Source organism: Lontra canadensis, unplaced genomic scaffold, assembly GCF_010015895.1.
Source record: "Lontra canadensis isolate GAN:19392208 unplaced genomic scaffold, GSC_riverotter_1.0 scaffold128, whole genome shotgun sequence".
NCBI classification, from domain to species: Eukaryota; Metazoa; Chordata; class Mammalia; order Carnivora; family Mustelidae; genus Lontra; species Lontra canadensis.
In genome coordinates this window covers 3,368,366-3,385,001 of record NW_022631122.1, presented here as the reverse complement: position 1 = coordinate 3,385,001, position 16,636 = coordinate 3,368,366, and the positions used below count along the sequence as shown (strand labels likewise).

The window sequence follows — 16,636 nt, the reverse complement described above, 5'->3', positions numbered from 1 at the left end:
ACTAACCTTTAAATTTTTTTTAAGATTTTATTTATTTGACAGAGAGAGAGAGAAATCACAAGTAGGCAGAGAGGCAGGCAGAGAGAGAGAGAGGAGGAATCCGGCTCCCCACGGAGCAGAGAGCCCAACGTGGGGCTCGATCCCAGACCCCTGGGATCATAACCTGAGCCGAAGGCAGAGGCTTTAACCCACTGAGCCACCCAGGCACCCCTAAATACTAACCTTTAATGAGCAAACATTTCCAAAGACCTTCTGTGGTTAAACACCCATGTTTGGTGTTGGAGATGTAAAAATAGGTTAAAAAAAAAAACCAAAAAATCCAAAACCCAGCGCATTATCTATCCTAGAATTGCTTACAACCTCTTGGCAGAGAGACACATAAGCAATTATAATAAAATATGATAATAGAGATATCATGAGACCTCTTGAAGTAATTCTAAATGTTTAAGTATAAAGAGCCATCAAATTGCCAAAAATGGATTGTCAGTTCATAAATGTTGCTTTTAATTTAAAAAAAGATACTATTCCTAGATATTAAAATAATAACAATTGTGTTTTAAATATTACTCTGATGGTTCAAAGCATTGTCATAGATGCTGGAAAGGACCTAAAGAAGTCACATAGTACAGCCACTCCTTTTAGGGACCTCAGAAAGTGAGTGACTCATTCAAGGTTCCCCAGTGACTTGATGGTAGAGATAGGACTATAATTCATGTCCTCCTTCCAGTGGTCCAGTGATCTTTCTCTTCCACAGCCTACAGTATTTTATACTGAGTCCCCCTGCCCTCTCTAGGTACTCATTTTTGGTATGACCGACACAATTTGTATGAAAACTTGAGGAAGAGGTGCCTCAAATGTGAACTGACACATTGGACATCTCATTAGTACCCATATTGGAGTTTGTCGACTTCCCTATTCATGTAAAATAGAATTATAGCAAGCTTCCCAAGGGTCTAACTCTCAAGGGTATAACTCAAAGGTATAACTTCTCAAGGGTATAACTCAAGTTGTACCTTTATATGCCTCAGGTCTCCCTAAACTCCTGCCAAATACTTTCAGGGGTACACAAGTCAAGTTTGTGTGTTGGTGTACTAGTCCTTCTGGTCCAGGTTATCCGACATTTTCTTCTGCCTTGATTCACTGGGGTGAATCTCCCTTCAAGGCCAATTGTAACTGAGGGTACAGCTGCTGTTGAGGGGGCCAACGAGAGTGCCTAGCTTTCTGGGGTGGGTGCTGAGGACACTAGTATCTTTGCTAAGGGGGCCATCTTCTCTTATTGCTTGTGCTAAAGTTGCTACATTCCAGGCTCTTGATACATCACCAAGATTTGACTGAATCTGGTGAAAAATCTGTTTTCCCTTCCTTCAGTTGTGATTCACTGGGCTGTGACCAGGTTGTGTTCTCCAGTTCTCTCTTCCAATCGGAAGCTCTTAGCCCCACATGCAAATAGTCTCTGGGATGCTCACCAAGTGGGCTCTCAAGACATGAGAAAAATCCTAGGTTGAAGAGACCTTAGGCTTGAGGCATAGAATGAGTACCTAACTGGAAAAGCCTGGATTCCATGGATGTTAACACAAGTTCCAAGGGAAAAAGAGGTTGCGATCATGGGAAACGCTGATTTCAACCAGTGAAATAGATTTATTTTGGTGGGGGAAAGAACAGCAGTTTCTTCTGAGGTATAACGTATTAACATTAATCCACTCATAAGTGTAGGAATCAATGATTTTTTTAAGCAAATTTATGAAGCTGTCCAACTGTCACAAAATAATCCAATTTTAAAACATTCCTGTCATTCCCCCCAACCCACATTTCCTTAAGTTTACTTACAGCCAATCCACACTCCCGCCTAGAGACTTTCTGTCTCTGTGGATTTGCCTGTTCTGGACATTTCATGTAAGAGGAGTCCTATAATACGCGGCCTTTGGCATTTGGCTTCTCGGACTTGGCGTATTGTTTTTGAGGCTCGTGCATGAATTATGTATCAGTACTTGTGCCTTCTTTTTGCTGGTGATTATCCCATTGCCTGGCTATACCACATTTTGTGAAGGACACTTATATTATTCCCAGTTTGGGGCTGTTACAAATTATATTATCAGCATTCCTGTATTAGTCTTTGGGTGGACTTTTTTTTTTTTTAATTTCTTTCAGGCAGATACTTAGGATGGAATGGCTGGTGTATTTTATAAGCACGTGTCTATCATTTTAAGAAACTGCCACACTGGGGCGCCTGGGTGGCTCAGTGGGTTAAGCCTCTGCCTTCGGCTCAGGTCATGATCCCAGTGTCCTGGGATCGAGCCCTGCATCGGGCTCTCTGCTCCGCAGGGAGTCTGCTTCTTCCTCTCTCTCTCTGCCTGCCTCTCTGCCTACTTGTCATCTCTATCTGTCAAATAAATAAATAAACCTTAAAAAAAAAAAAAAAGAAGCTACCACACTGCTTTCCCCAGCACCTATAGATGAGCTCACTGTGGTGTTAAGTCAGTATCTATCCAGGTCTTTCACAGACTGGAACCTAGGAATGTTCAGTTTGAATCTCCAGAAGAGAATAGTGAATGGGATATGCCATGTTTCCCAAACTTATTTGCTCCTGGAACTCTATCTCTTACCCCTACGCCTCCCGAAATGAGCTTATGAAGGACCTAACGTTCTAGAGCACCCATTTCGGGAAGCATTACATCATTCTATTCTGATATTATTTTTAGCTTTGTTCTCTGGATATTTAATTACACACAAGGGTGTACCACACAGGGATGCTGCGTCGAGCAGCACAGACTCAGAGGTTCAGAGAACATGAGAAGTGAGAGAAGAGGCTGATGAGGTTCCGGCTGGCATGCGTCAGAGAGGGAGAGGTTTTCATGAGGAACAAAATGCCAGTTCGTTTTTCTCTGTACTTGGTTCCCCGGCGCGGCCCAGTTGGACCCCCACATCTCAAGCTGGGCTGGGCTCACGTTGAGATGCTGGCTACACTTTAATTGTCAACGCTCCATCAGATAATGATCACGATGACAGCAACAATGATGATAATCAGATCAAATTTACATCCGTCACATCTGTGCCCGGCACCATGCTAAGCATTCTTCACGGATTATCTCACATGGGTGCTTTTATTACAACTGCTTTACAGATAAGGAAATTGAGGCCCGAAATGAAGAGCTTGTGTGCTCAGGTCATAGGGTGTGCTGGAGTCAGGACTTGAACCGGGGCCCTGATGCACAAGTTTGTGCTCTTGGACCCCTCTATTCTGTGTCCCACCACCCCACCCAAAAAGGCAATCTGAAAGAAGTCTGGAAACAGATTTTCATTTTGGTTATACAGCACCTGGAGGATTCCGGAAAGATTTCCAGTCTAGAGTTTGCCCTCCAAGCATCACCACTGTCCCAGTCACCTCACCTTCTCCTTGTCCGCTGATAGGAAATGCACCACCTATTCTCCTGTGGGAGTCTCCTCGTGTCCGTCCTTTTCTTCCAGTCCCATGGCCACTACCTTTGTCCTGGCCTCATCTCACTTCTGAATGTTTACCCTCCCCACTATGAAATTTCTACCTAGTTTCACTGTTCCCAGATTTTCTCTTAAAAACCAGGTCACCTATTCCCACCAGGGAGATCTTTCTAGATCTCTGCTCTGTGTGACAGGCTCCTCTGCTCACTTCAACAACTGTCATGGCTCCCTTTGCTCAGAGGAAGATTCCCAGTCCTTGAGCAGGGCATTCAGACCAACTACTCTTCACGGCCCCATTCTATCACCTCTAAGTCTCCCTTCTTGGTTCGGTTGCTGTAGGCAGGTGTTTCACTACTGCCCAAACAAGCTAAGTCATGTTCTCTCCATGACTTTGCTGATCCTTGGTCTCCAGTGCACAGTGGCCTCCTCTCCTTCTGGCTTCTCTGAGCCCTTTTCTGCCCTTGATGGTCCCCAGCCTCTAGGATGCTGTTCCAGCACATCCCATTAACGACCCGTCCCTCTTCTGAACTCGTGGGAGAGCCTACAATTGTGATGTCTTCAGCATCAGTCTTGTTTACTGTGAAATGAGTTCTTAATAATGGCCCTTGCCTCATAGAGTTGAATAAAAAAACAGGATACACGTGATATCTCTTAGCCTAGTACCTGGGACAAAGCCACAAGGCAAGTTTTCAATAAATAAAAGATACTATTATTAATAAATAAAAGATACTATTATTAATAATTAAGATTGTCATTTTTATTACTGCATGCATGACTCTTCCATGAGGAATGGATGTCTTGAGGATGGGGCTCAGGTCATGTCGTATCTGTCACATTGCCTGAAACACCAGAGATCCTGGGGGACGGTTATGCAGGATGGGCACACAAAGCCTATCCTGAGGGTCAGAGACTTGATGCCACTCTTGGCTCTGCAGGGAACGGGGCGTGTGACCTTAACTTGTCTATTTGGAGTCCATTCTCTTCCCGTTGTACCCCCTCCCTAAGGTTCTCCGTGAACATGCTTCAAATCTAATTCCTGATGGTTGGTTTTCTGTGTTAACTTGGATACCTTCTTTGATCCTCCCTAACCCTCAGTTTTCTGCATCCATAAAATGGAGAGAATGGTTTTGCTTCATGATTGGCTGTGAGGATACACGGTTATTGCTTTTCAGTCAATAGTTGCTCTCATGCTTATTCTCTTATTGCTGGTTAGAGGATAAACACTTGGCTTGTTAATGTTGTTGAGTTAGTTCATTTCCTGGGGCTGCCTTAACCAAGTACAACAGTGTGAGTGGCTTAAACAAAGAAATCCACCATCTTATGGTTCTGAAGACTAGAAATCCGCAGTCAGGGTTGGTTCCTTTGGAGGGCAATAAGGGACACTTCTCGTTTAGCTTTGGGTAGCCTCAGGCATTGGTTTGTAGATGCTGCTCTCCCCAAGTCATGTCATCTTCCCTCTCTTCAGATCACTGTCTGAGTTCAAATTTCCCCTTTTTATAAGGTCACCGGTCATCCTGAATTAGAGCCCACCCTAATGATCTCATATTAACTCAATTACTTCTAGAAGGACCATATTTCCAAATAGGGTCATATTCTGAGATACTGGGGGGTTAGTGCTTCAATATACCTTCTTAGGGATTCACACTGAAAGCGATTAATGGTTGTATTCTCTGGAAAATGCTTTGCTGGAAAAATAACTTGGCATTTCTCAATGGAATAGAAAACAACCCCACAACACCCGACGGTGACTCCTCGTTACTCGACTAACCTCACCATCTGCAGAAGCTCATTTCACTGGATCAGATGAGTAGAATTAGCTTTGACAGAGATCTCCTTCTTTCCACAGAGTCAGTCCCAGGACCTCTGCCCCTTATGACATTTTCCACATATACTTTTAGAATTGCAAATCTATCATTTCTGGTTCGTGACATTCTTTGCAGAGCCCCCAGGATGGAAATAACACACCAGATCTCAGGCAGTTGGCATTCTTTCTATTTTTTTTATAGCACTCTGCAAAACTCTCATGCTGTTTACATGTGATTTATATTCCTCCTGTGGTTCCTAAATGGATACAATAAAAACAGATTTAGAATATTAATCTGACATGGTTCAGGCCAGCATGGTCCAATACAATTTTATTTACTGGGATGGTAAAAAATCTGAAAAGATAAAGTGAGAATCAGTCCTTAGTAAATCTTTCTTGCTGGCTCTTAAGACACTGTTCCTGGGAAAGCTGTCCATTGGAGTCCTTGGGATGTTTGTGGAAAATGTAGGTTTCAAGGTCCCACCCATCATTTTGCAAGTTCTAAGTCTTTGGAGGAGGGGTCCTGGGATTTGCATTTCTAATAAGTCCCTCAAATCCCTGTGGTCCTGGCCTACCCTACCTTTGAGAAGCACCACCCAGAAAAAATGTGTTTTGTTTTTGTGTCACGTGAGTTTCAGAGCTAGAGTCTGTCCAGGGCTGAAGGTGAGGAGAGCCAGGCAGGTAGGCGTGGGGCAAGGGGATGAGTGTGTCCCATCTCTTGTGGGGTGGCATCTTCGTGTGGATTTCAGATGGGATAGGGAGGCCTATGAAGGTTGAAGTCACATATACACAACAGCAGGTGAGTTGAGCTGGGGCGGCCAGCTGTGAAGGGGTCCAGCAGCCAGGGAGAGCTGAAGTGGGGTCAGGTGTCTAGGAGGGGCCTTACTTCTACCCCTGAGGGCCACACAGGGAGCAGTTGGGTCTCGGTGTCCCTCCTGGGAAGCTATGTGAAAACTCAGACCCTGGAGCTTGAACCAGCCCCTCTGCATGCTCTGGGAATCTGCATTCTAAAGCTCTCTAGGTGATCTAATGTGACAGTCCCTCTGAACAGCATTTGGGAAGCACAAGGACCATGGAAAGAACGGACTTTGGGAATCAGTGGGTCTGGTGTTGAGTCCTCGCTGTTTGATCTTGACCTAACTCCAGCGGAGCTTCGGTTTCTTTATCCGTAAAATGAAAGTACAAATACTTTCTTCTTGTTGTTCTGATCGTTGTGACGATTAGGGAGGAGGGACATGACACATGGAGCACAATTTCTGGCACACACTAGGCTTCGTGTAGTGGTGGCTCCAAACCTTGTGAGAACTGAGATTCAAAGGATGTGATTAGGACAAAAGGTTCCAGTCGCTGGGCATGAGAATCAACAGGTGGTCTCGGGGATTGGCCTTGGCTCGGATAGTACTGGGTCCTGGTTTCTACAGTTGGAACTAGGAAAATAAAAGAGCAACAATCATGTCCGGGCTAAAATAATATTTCCCACGCAGGTCTGATGCTGTTGCAAGCTTTTTATGAACAATCTTATGAGTCAGTTACTATTGTTATCCCCATTTTACAGATGAGAAAGCAGAGCCTCAGAGAGAAGTAAGCATGGTCACACAGCCCTGATGTAGCAGCATCAAGCTCTCCAGCTCTGGGTCTTCAACAGCTTTTCCTCCTTCGCTAAGCCAAGGCCAAGATCAGAGGGGCCCTTGAACCAAAGTGCTGAGTCTCAAAGTGAGCTGGGCCTTTCGAGAAATGGTCCTGGAGGTTTGCCACCACATTCTAGATATAAAATCGCACAGCCACCTCATAACAAAGTCAGAAAAGCTGTCATTTTTCTAACAGAAGCTGAGCTGTAATAAACATGCCCTGTTGCCACAGGCTTGATAAATTCTAAAAGAAAATTCCATAACACAAAATCGTCTTGTCTTGAGAATCCCTTGCCCACTTTCTGTTTCCTTCTTTTGTAAGAGTTGACCCCTTTCATAGGTTACTCAGCACCTCAGAGGGCCTCTCTGGCCACTGTTGTTTCTCCTCTTCTCCTTTGTCTCACTGATTCAGTCCTTATTCATTGGATATGAATCCAAATGTCTAATCAAAATTTCCTCCACCTAGCACCTGAAGCGCTGGCATTTGTAAACATATTTGTTTCATTCTGAGAGTATTTTCAGAATTTCCGTATTTTGTGACACTCCTCTCTCCCTTTTCTGTACTCCCAGGGCATAACCTTCAACAGCAAAAACAAATCAGTCCTGCTAGCGAGCTACCAAGTCCTGTGGGCTCCTTGTCAAGGAAAACAGCTGGCCCCATTTCTAATCAACATCTCCCCACAAAACTCGGCTGGGTCACTGAAGGAGACCAGACCAGAATTTGGAACTTTCCAAAGACTTCCAATAGATATTGAATGTGAAAAGATACTTACATTGTTTTTGCATCAGTCTGCTCTGTTTGGGAGTCAAGTGGGAGAATCGCCCAAGAAGTCACACAGACAGATTCTACCTTTAACGCCTCTGTACATATAATGGATGATGGTTATCGAAACAACCCAAACCTCTACCACGGTGCAAGAGATATAGCTCGAGAGGCGACCCGGCAGTCCCGGACCCAAGGGATGGATGACTACAAGTATCAGGACAACTATGAGGGGTATGCCACCAGTGACGGCTATTACCGTGGCAACGAGTCCAACCCAGAGGAAGATGCACAGAGTGATGTTACAGAAGGCCATGATGAGGATGATGAGATCTATGAGGGCGAGTACCAGGGCATCCCTCACCCAGATGATGTCAAGGCCAAGCAAGCCAAGATGGCGCCCTCCAGGGCAGATGGCCTTCGGGGCCAGGCTGACCTGATGGCGGAGAGGATGGAGGATGAGGAGCAGTTGGCCCACCAGTATGAGAACATCATTGATGAGTGCGGCCATGGACGTTTCCAGTGGATCCTTTTTTTTGTCTTGGGTTTGGCTCTGATGGCTGATGGAGTGGAGGTGTTCGTGGTGAGTTTTGTCCTGCCCAGTGCAGAGAAGGACATGTGTCTGTCCAGTTCCAAAAAAGGAATGCTTGGTAAGTAGAAATTTCCAAAGATCATTCTCTTTGTGGCGTTAAATTATGAAGGGGAAAGAGCAGTAAAATTTGTATAGCATCTGTCACTATTGGGCACCTTCAGTCTGCCACGATGCCCTTGCAAAGCTCTCACTTTACCTCTATTTGTCTTGAAGGCATTTTTATGTCAGAGAAAATTAATTGGCTCAAATTTACCCAGGTAATAAGTGTAAGAATTTGGATCCTTGCTCAAGTCTCTCTAACTCTAAAGTTCTTAGTTCTTTTTCCGTATCTTATTGCCTTTTTGAGGGTGAAACTTCTCTCATCTTCATATTAAACCACCTTCCATATCCAAATGACAAATACATTTTGTGAGTGGTAGGCCAGAAGGCCTCTTCCTCCCAGCTCTCTCTGTAGAATCTGGTGGCATCTGTTCCCAGTTTCTCTTGTATGCAAGTGTTAGTGGGCAGACTGCCTATGTACCTTGGGGATGCACTCTGGGTTGAGCTTACCCCCAGATCCCCTGCTGGCCATTGGGAACCATGCTGTAAAGCACAGATGGATTCCACAGGATGGAGGACCAGCCCTGAAAATCAGTAATGAGACTGGCACCATGAGAGCCAAGCCTCAGATATTAGGGCCTGAGACAAAGAGGATTTTGTGAAGTTAGAAGGAAAGTGGACACCAATGATATGGTGTAGAAGAGATTTACCATAATACAAACAAGGATTTGTCTTGGTCATTCAATGCCTTGGAAACAAACCCATTCTCTAGATGTAAAGTCCATGCAATTGATTACTTAGCAAACATATAATTATTGAGAACTTACTACGAGTCATGTTCTTAAGAATCCTCAAGAATTCAAAACCTGTCTAGCAACTAATTTCATTTATACAACAAATATTTATTATGTGTACACTGTGTGCCAGCCTCTGTGCTCAGTCCTCGGGGAGAAAATATTGAACCAGATAGACATAGTCCTGACCTCTCAAGGGACTCACATGCAGCAGGACAAGTAGGCATTAGCAGACACAGAGAGTTATTTAATTACTGTCGAGATAAGTGTTATGAAATACCTTGTAGGACTCTCTTCTCTAGGACTCGCTTTAAAGCAAGGATTGGCAGGGGTGCCTGGTGGCGCAATCAGAAGCATCCAACTCTTGGTTACTGCTCCGGTCCTGATCTCAGGGTCCCGATCCCAGGGTTGTGAGATCTTTAGGCTCTGAGCTCAGCCTGGAGTCTGCTTCAGATTCTCTCTCCCTCTCTCTCTGCCCCTCTCACTCATGCTAAAATTTCCCACTAAATAAATAAATTTAAAAAAAAAGCAATTTTTGGCAAACATTTTCTATAAAGGCCCAGAGAGTAAATATTTCAGGCTTTGCAGATCCAAATAGTCTCTGTTATCGAGTCTGTGTTGGTAGCACAGAAGCAGCCATAGACAATACACAAACACATGGGCCTAACTGTGTTCCAATAAAACTTTATTTATGAAAAAAGACAAAGGGCCAGATTTAGCCTATGGGCTGTAGTTTGCCAGCCCTGATTTAAAGCCACTCTGAATAAGATTGGAATGTAAAATAAAGAAAACACCCGCAATAGAGTTATTCCTGGAAGCTTTTTAAAATTTGTTTAATCCACTTATGTGTAACTAAGGGGCCATTTAAAATGATTAAACTGTGTCATATATGACCAGTAGGGAACTGAAAGAGATTGAGTATGTACAAATAGTAGGAATGACTTAAGGAGCAAAACTATCACCCGAAGTTTTTAAACACCATTAGAATTTTAGTTGCTTTTTTAAATTGTATTTTTATTTAAAAAATTCTGCTATGTGCTTCTAAGTTTGAATCCTTTTTTTTTTTTTTTTTTTTTTGGTAAGGGCAAAAAACCAAAACAAACCCAAGGCCCAAACCAAACCATGAAGTCCCCAGTTGATCAAACATTTGCAAGCCCTTAATTTGCTTTGTGGTATTCTCAACTGACACCCTGGGTCCCTGTTAGGCCAAGTTGGGAATGTCAGTAATGATTTCATGCCCTCTTGGTCTCTCTGCCACCCCGTTGCTTGGCAACCTCATTAACAGAGCTGTGGTATGGTTGGAGCTCCTGATGGCTCCCAGGGCAAATGCTGGGAGTCGAGGTAATGTGGTCCTAATCTGGAGAGTTCGTATTTGTGTAATTCTTTTGCCAAGAAGACGCTATGACTCAGCCCAAGGGCAGGCAGGCTACCTGAGCAGAGATGGACTTCCTATGCACTTATGGGCCCCCTGGTGTGGTCAAGGAAATGAATCCAGGGCTATAGATGATGGGAAGGTCTCCAGGGGCCAGCACTTCCACACACTGCTTCATTTGAACTTCAGGGTCACCATAGTGATTAGAGGAGTTTCACCCCATTCGAACATGTCAGGAAATAGGCTCAGAGATCTATATTCTAGGTTACACAGTAATTGCTAGAGCTGGGATTTCAACCCAGGTTTGTCTGATTTCAAAGTCTTCACTCATTCTACTCCACCATCCTGCCTTTCTCTCCTACACGGTCTTTGAAAAAGACATTGTGCCACGGGGCAGGACTTCTTTCCATCTCATCAAGCACTGTGTAGATTGTTTAGAGGACCATAAGTTACTTCGAACAGAGAGGTGGCATGGTGTGAGAAATGATGCTGTGGGCGCTGGAGTCTGGCCATGAGGCTTTGGCCACTGGCTTTGTCATTGATCAGTTAGTGACCTTGGGCAAGTCATAAATTCTCTGAGTTTCCCATAGATGGAATAAGGGGAAAGCATTTTTTTTTTTTTTTTTTTGTGAGGACTGAATGAAATAAAGTTGATAAAGCAGCCAGCTCTGCACAAAGCCTAGACAACTCTTAGGTCTTGCTATTTTGTATCTTGACATTCTCCTTCCCCGCATTTGTGACAAGTCATAGTTGTGGTGACGTAATGGAGCTCCATGTACCCTCGAGCTGGGCAGCCTGGGTTTGAGTCCTTGCTCTGCTAATTCTTAGGAGGGTGATTTGAGGAAAGTGGTTTAGTTTTTTTGTGCCTTGGTTTCCTTGTCTGCAAAATGGAGATGACAACGGGATTTACTTTATAGAGTATTGGGAGGATTCAATGAGTTCTATGCATTTAACTTGCCTAAAACAGGGCTTGCATATAATTGATGCTCAAGATATCTTCGTTGTTGTTGTTGTTATTATTATTATTATCATTTATTATATGGTTGTTATTGTACTAAACTGATGGCTTGGTAATGATAAGCCACCTAAATTCAGAGCTAGATCTTCTCGGTTGATGACATTGCATATTTTTTCAGGCCAAATTATTTTTTGCAGACTTTTAAGGTCAAGCTGCCTTACGTTGGTTGGTGATAAGGCTTCCTCTCTTCTGTGCTAGCCTAGTTCTTTGTCTTTTTCCTTCCCTCTGTGTGTGTGTGTGTGTGTGTGTGTGTGTGCATGTGCATGCTTGTGTGTGTTTATGACTTAATTTTTTTAGAGCAGTTTTAGGTTCACAGCCCAATTGAGAGGAAGGTACTGAGATGTCCCGCATGGCTCTGCCCCTACACATACCTAGTCTCCCCCCATGACCAGTATTGCCCCCCTACCAGAGTGATACATTTGTTATAATTGTTTAACCTATGTGAACATATCCTTGTCACCCAAAACTTGTACTTGACTTTCAGTTTAGGGCTCACTCTTGGTGTTATGCAGTCAATGCATTTGGACGAATGCACAGTGACATGTATCCATTATTATACTATCATGCAAGGTAGTTTCATTGCCCTAAAAATTCCTCTGTTCTCTACCCATTCAGCCCTTTCCCAACTCCAATCCCTGGAAACCACTGATTTTTTTTTAAATTGTTTCTGTAAGGTGGTGCCTTTTCCAGAATATTCTATAGTCGGATCAACCAGCCTTTTCACAGTGGTTTCTTTCAATTAGTAATGTGCATTTAAATTTGCTTCATGTCCTTTCATGGATTGATAGCTCATGTCTTTTTAGTATTGATTACGATCCCACTGTCAGGATGTACTGCAATTTTGGGATCCACTTATTTTATCCATTCACCTACTGAAGGGTATCTTGGTTGCTCCCAAGTTTTGGCAACTAGAATAAAACTGCTATAAACATCTGCATGCAGATTTTTGTGTGGACCAAGGTTTTCAACTCCTTTGGATAAATGCGATTGGTGGATCATATGATGAGAATATGTCTGGTTTTGTAAGAAACTGCCAAACTGTCTGTCAAAGTGGCTCTACCACTTTGATTCTCACCAACAGTGAATGAGACCTCCTGTTGCTCCACGCCCTGGCCAGCATTGGGCACTGTTGGTGTTCTGGTTTCTGGCCATTCTTGTAGATGTGTCTCCTTGTTGTTTTAATTTGACTTTCCTGAGGACACACCATGTGGAACATCTTTTCACACACTTGTTTACCAAATATGTATCTTCTTCTGTGAGTGTCTGTTAAGGTGATTGGCCCATTTTTAAAATTAGGTCATTTCCTTCTTGTTGAGTTTTAAGGGTTCTTTGCATGTTTCAGATAACAGTCCCTTATTAAGATGTGTCTTTTGCAAAAATTTTCTCCCAATCTGTGACTTGTCTTCTCATTCTCTTCTTGACTCTCTCCTGAGCTTTTAGAAAGATGAGAGTTGAGCTCCTTCAAGTGCTGCGTTTTAGTGGGTCGCTCATCTAGAACTGTCTCACTTGGGGAAGAAAAAGTCTGTGAAAATGTTGTTAGCTTTGAAGGCTCTGCTCTGCTTGGTGTCAAGTGGTCATTTTCCTTCAAGACAAGGAGAATGCATTCATTTGTTAATGAAAATCTTCCTTGGGGCACGTGAGCGACTCAGTGGGTTAAGCCTCTGCCTTCAGCTCAGGTCATGATCTCAGGGTTGTGGGATTGAGCCCCACATCGGGCTCTCTGCTCGGCGGGGAGCCTGCTTCTTCTTCCCTCCCTCTCTCTCTCTCTCTCTGCCTGCCTCTCCGCCTACTTGCGATCTCTGTCAAATAAATAAATAAAATCTTAAAAAAAAAAAAAGGAAATCTTCCTTTGTTATTATTTTTAAAACTATTGAATATTATCACATGCCTGGGATTCCCTCTGCTCGATGGCCACACAAAGCAGGCGAGTCATAGCACTGAGTGAATTTTGTTCTTTTATATATGTGTGCAGACTTATTAGCATTATTATGTGAAGGGTGTCTTGGTAGTTTATTATCAAACAAGAAGGAAAACTCTGCATACTACTTTTTGGGCTTAAGAAGTATTTTTTATGGAATAAAACTACTTTGTTTTCAAAACCACAACTTCCTTACGAAGAGTATATCAAAGAAAATCAATGCAAGGTCAGGGCTTTCAGTAACTCCTTGTTTTCAGAATGTGGTTCAGAACATTTCGAGGATAGATGAGTCTATCAAGGCCTGTCTGCACCCCGCAAGACAGAGCAAAATGTTTTTATTTTTTTGATGTCCACTTAAAAAAGTTAAAAATTAGGGAGGGGGCTGATATGCAATACTTAATGTCCAACTGTACCACGTATATAATTAAATTTATTTTTTTGCAGTTTTACATTCTGCTTTTTTAAAATTTAAATTCAATTAGCCAACATAGAGTACATCCTTAGTTTTTGGTGTAGTGTCCAATGGTTCATTAGTTGCATGTAACACCCAGTGCTCTGCTTTTTTTTAATGCAAGTGTAGTTGATACAGATCAATGAGTTTTATTTTAAAGGCAGAACTGGAGCTCACACAAGAGATATGAAATATAAAACAACACAGGGGAACTTGAAATGCCACATCCAATATTATCCCTCTGGCCCAAATATGAAGAAAACAAAGACTCTCTAAAGACTGGAGCCTGAGATCAGGCTGCTCTGAAGTCTTTCTCTGAGATTCCATGCTCTTATGTGGTTGACGAATGAATTCACATTTCTTTTTAATGCCCTTTCAGCTCACATGGAGGTATTTTCCAGTTATATGTAAAAAATCATTCAAAGGAATGACATTAAATGTAGGTAGTTCAGGAATGTGTTTGGTGTTTTCAAAGGACACCCACTTGTTGGCATCTCAGTCCCTTGTTCCCTTGCATTTAGTACTGGTGACACATAGGGCAAACCAATGGAATCCTCCTTTGCCTGCATTGGGTCCACTGACGCCAATGTTTCTGTACAATTGCAAAAATACTCCTTAAGCTGGTGGATTTACGGTGGACCTTTCCCAGCTTCCTGCTGACTAAAAGAGAGTCCCATGGAAATTACAACAGGAATGAATGAGGGAAATTCTTAAGTAAACGGACATACTTATTACAGATGGAGGGGAAGTTGCAGGGTTGGGCATGGGCTTAATATGTGAGTAGCCCAATCCCTGTAAAAGTATATAAAGCCTTTGATATGAGGGGTCCAATCAAGGGGTGCCTGGCATGGATCTTTCACGGAATTGTCATGGGCTTTGTTCTGGCTGTATATTGCTGTGCATCAAACAAACAAACAAACAAACAAACAAACAAACAAACAAACATATATTCCTTGTAGAAACAAAACCTTCACATGATTTTCTTTGCTAATGAACCCGCCGTCTGGGCAGACATCTGGCCTCTGCTCTACTTGGCATTACCTGGGGCAACCAGAAGGTGGAGCTGGAATCATCTGAAGGCACGGCTGGTGCCAGCTGGGGGCTGTTTGCATTATATGGTCTCTCTACACCAACATGGTAGCTTTTAGACAGCTAGATTTCATACTTGTTGGCTCAGGGTGGCCAAGGTGCCTATTCTGAGAGAGAAAGACAAGCAAAAGCCATACATTTAAGTTTTTTATTTAAATTCTCGTTATTTAACATACAGTGTAGTTGAGTTTCAGGTGTGTGATATGGTGATTCAACACTTGCATGTGACACCCAGTGCTCATCAAGACAAGTGCTCTCCTCATGCTCGACCCCTATTTCAGCTATCCTCCCACCCGCCTCCATTCTGGTCACCGTGGGTGTGTGCTCTATAGTTAAGAGTCTGATTCTTGGTTTGCCTCTTTCTGTCTTCTCTTTTTTTCCCTTTCCTCATTTTTTCCCTTAAATTCCATGTATGAGTGAAATCATCTGGTTATTGGTCTTTCTCTGACTCACTTCACTTAGTTTAATGCTCTTTAGATCCATCCATGTCATTGCAAATGACAAGATTTCATCCTTTTTATGGCTGAGTAATATTCCTGTGTGTGTCTATCACTGATTCAAAGGGATACATATGCCCAATGTTTATATATCAGCATTATCTACAATAACCAAATTATGGAAGCAGCCCAATTGTCCACTAATTGATGAATGGATAAAGAAGGTGTGAGATATATAGCTATCTATACACACACACACACACACACACACACGCACACATACAGACATTTGTGTGTGTGTGTGTGTGTGTGTGTGTGTGTGTATCCATATTGGTTTTTTGTGACAAAGTCTGAGAAGGTAGGCAGTGTTACTTCCTCTGCATTCTATTTGTTGAGGCTGTCATAAAGACCTTCTCCATTTCAAGAGGGAAGGGAAATAGGTCCTATCTCCTGATGGGGGAGTGAGAAGGTTTTGGAGAGCAGGGAGCAGGAGGGAGCAGAAATATTGCTAAGCCATATCGTGCAGTACAGTCAGAGACTGTGTTTTTTTTTAAGAGACTTATTTATTTATTTATTTGAGAGAGAGAGCATATGGGGGAGGGTCAGAGGGAGAAGCAGACTCCCTGCTCAGCAGGGAGCCCGATGAGGGACTCAATCCCAGGACCCCGGGATCATGACCTGATCCAAAGGCAGATGCTTACCTGACTGAGCCACCCAGGTGCCCCAGCAACTGCCTGTTTTAAACCAGTCCTCTGGGTGGTCCTTCTCAACAGTACACATGATTGCCATTTAGGGGCTAGATAATTCTTTGCTCTGGAGCCCTGTCCTGGGCATTCAAGGCTATTAGCAGGATCCTGGGCCTTGACCCCGTCAGATGCCCGAAGCACCCAGCTCCCACTTACGACAACCGAAAGTATATCCAGTTGTTGCCAAGGGTCCCCCAGGAAAGGGCGCGGTGAGTGGGTGGCAGTGAGGGAACTGCCTCCAGCGGAGAACCACTTCTAGATGAGCATTCTCAGCGCCCGCTGCCCCTGAGGTCACCTGAGGAGCTGTTACACAGGCCCTGCTGGAGAATAATTAGGTCGGAATCTCTGTGGGTGGGGTGTGGGCGCAGGCATTTGCTAACAGCTCCCTGGTGATTCCGGGTGCAGCCAGGTTCTGGAACTAGGCATTTTACAGACTCTCAGAGGTAGTGGGAGCTGCTGAGAGGTCGGGGTTTTTGCTTATGGTTCTCGGTAGAAACCGTCCCCGAAAGGCTTCCTTCTTATGTTTGTGATGATAGTTGGGATGTTCTCC

The 16,636-nt window shown here is 43.5% G+C and overlaps 1 protein-coding gene across 1 annotated transcript in view; it reads left to right on the top strand.

The window, feature by feature from the left end:
• Positions 1-7,739: 7,739 nt before the first annotated feature.
• Positions 7,740-16,636, top strand: part of SV2B (synaptic vesicle glycoprotein 2B) — a 70,051-nt gene continuing 61,154 nt past the window's right edge. The window contains exon 1 of the mRNA XM_032842336.1: positions 7,740-8,280. Coding sequence (XP_032698227.1) covers positions 7,740-8,280 — 541 coding nt within the window. The remainder of the gene's footprint in view (positions 8,281-16,636) is intronic.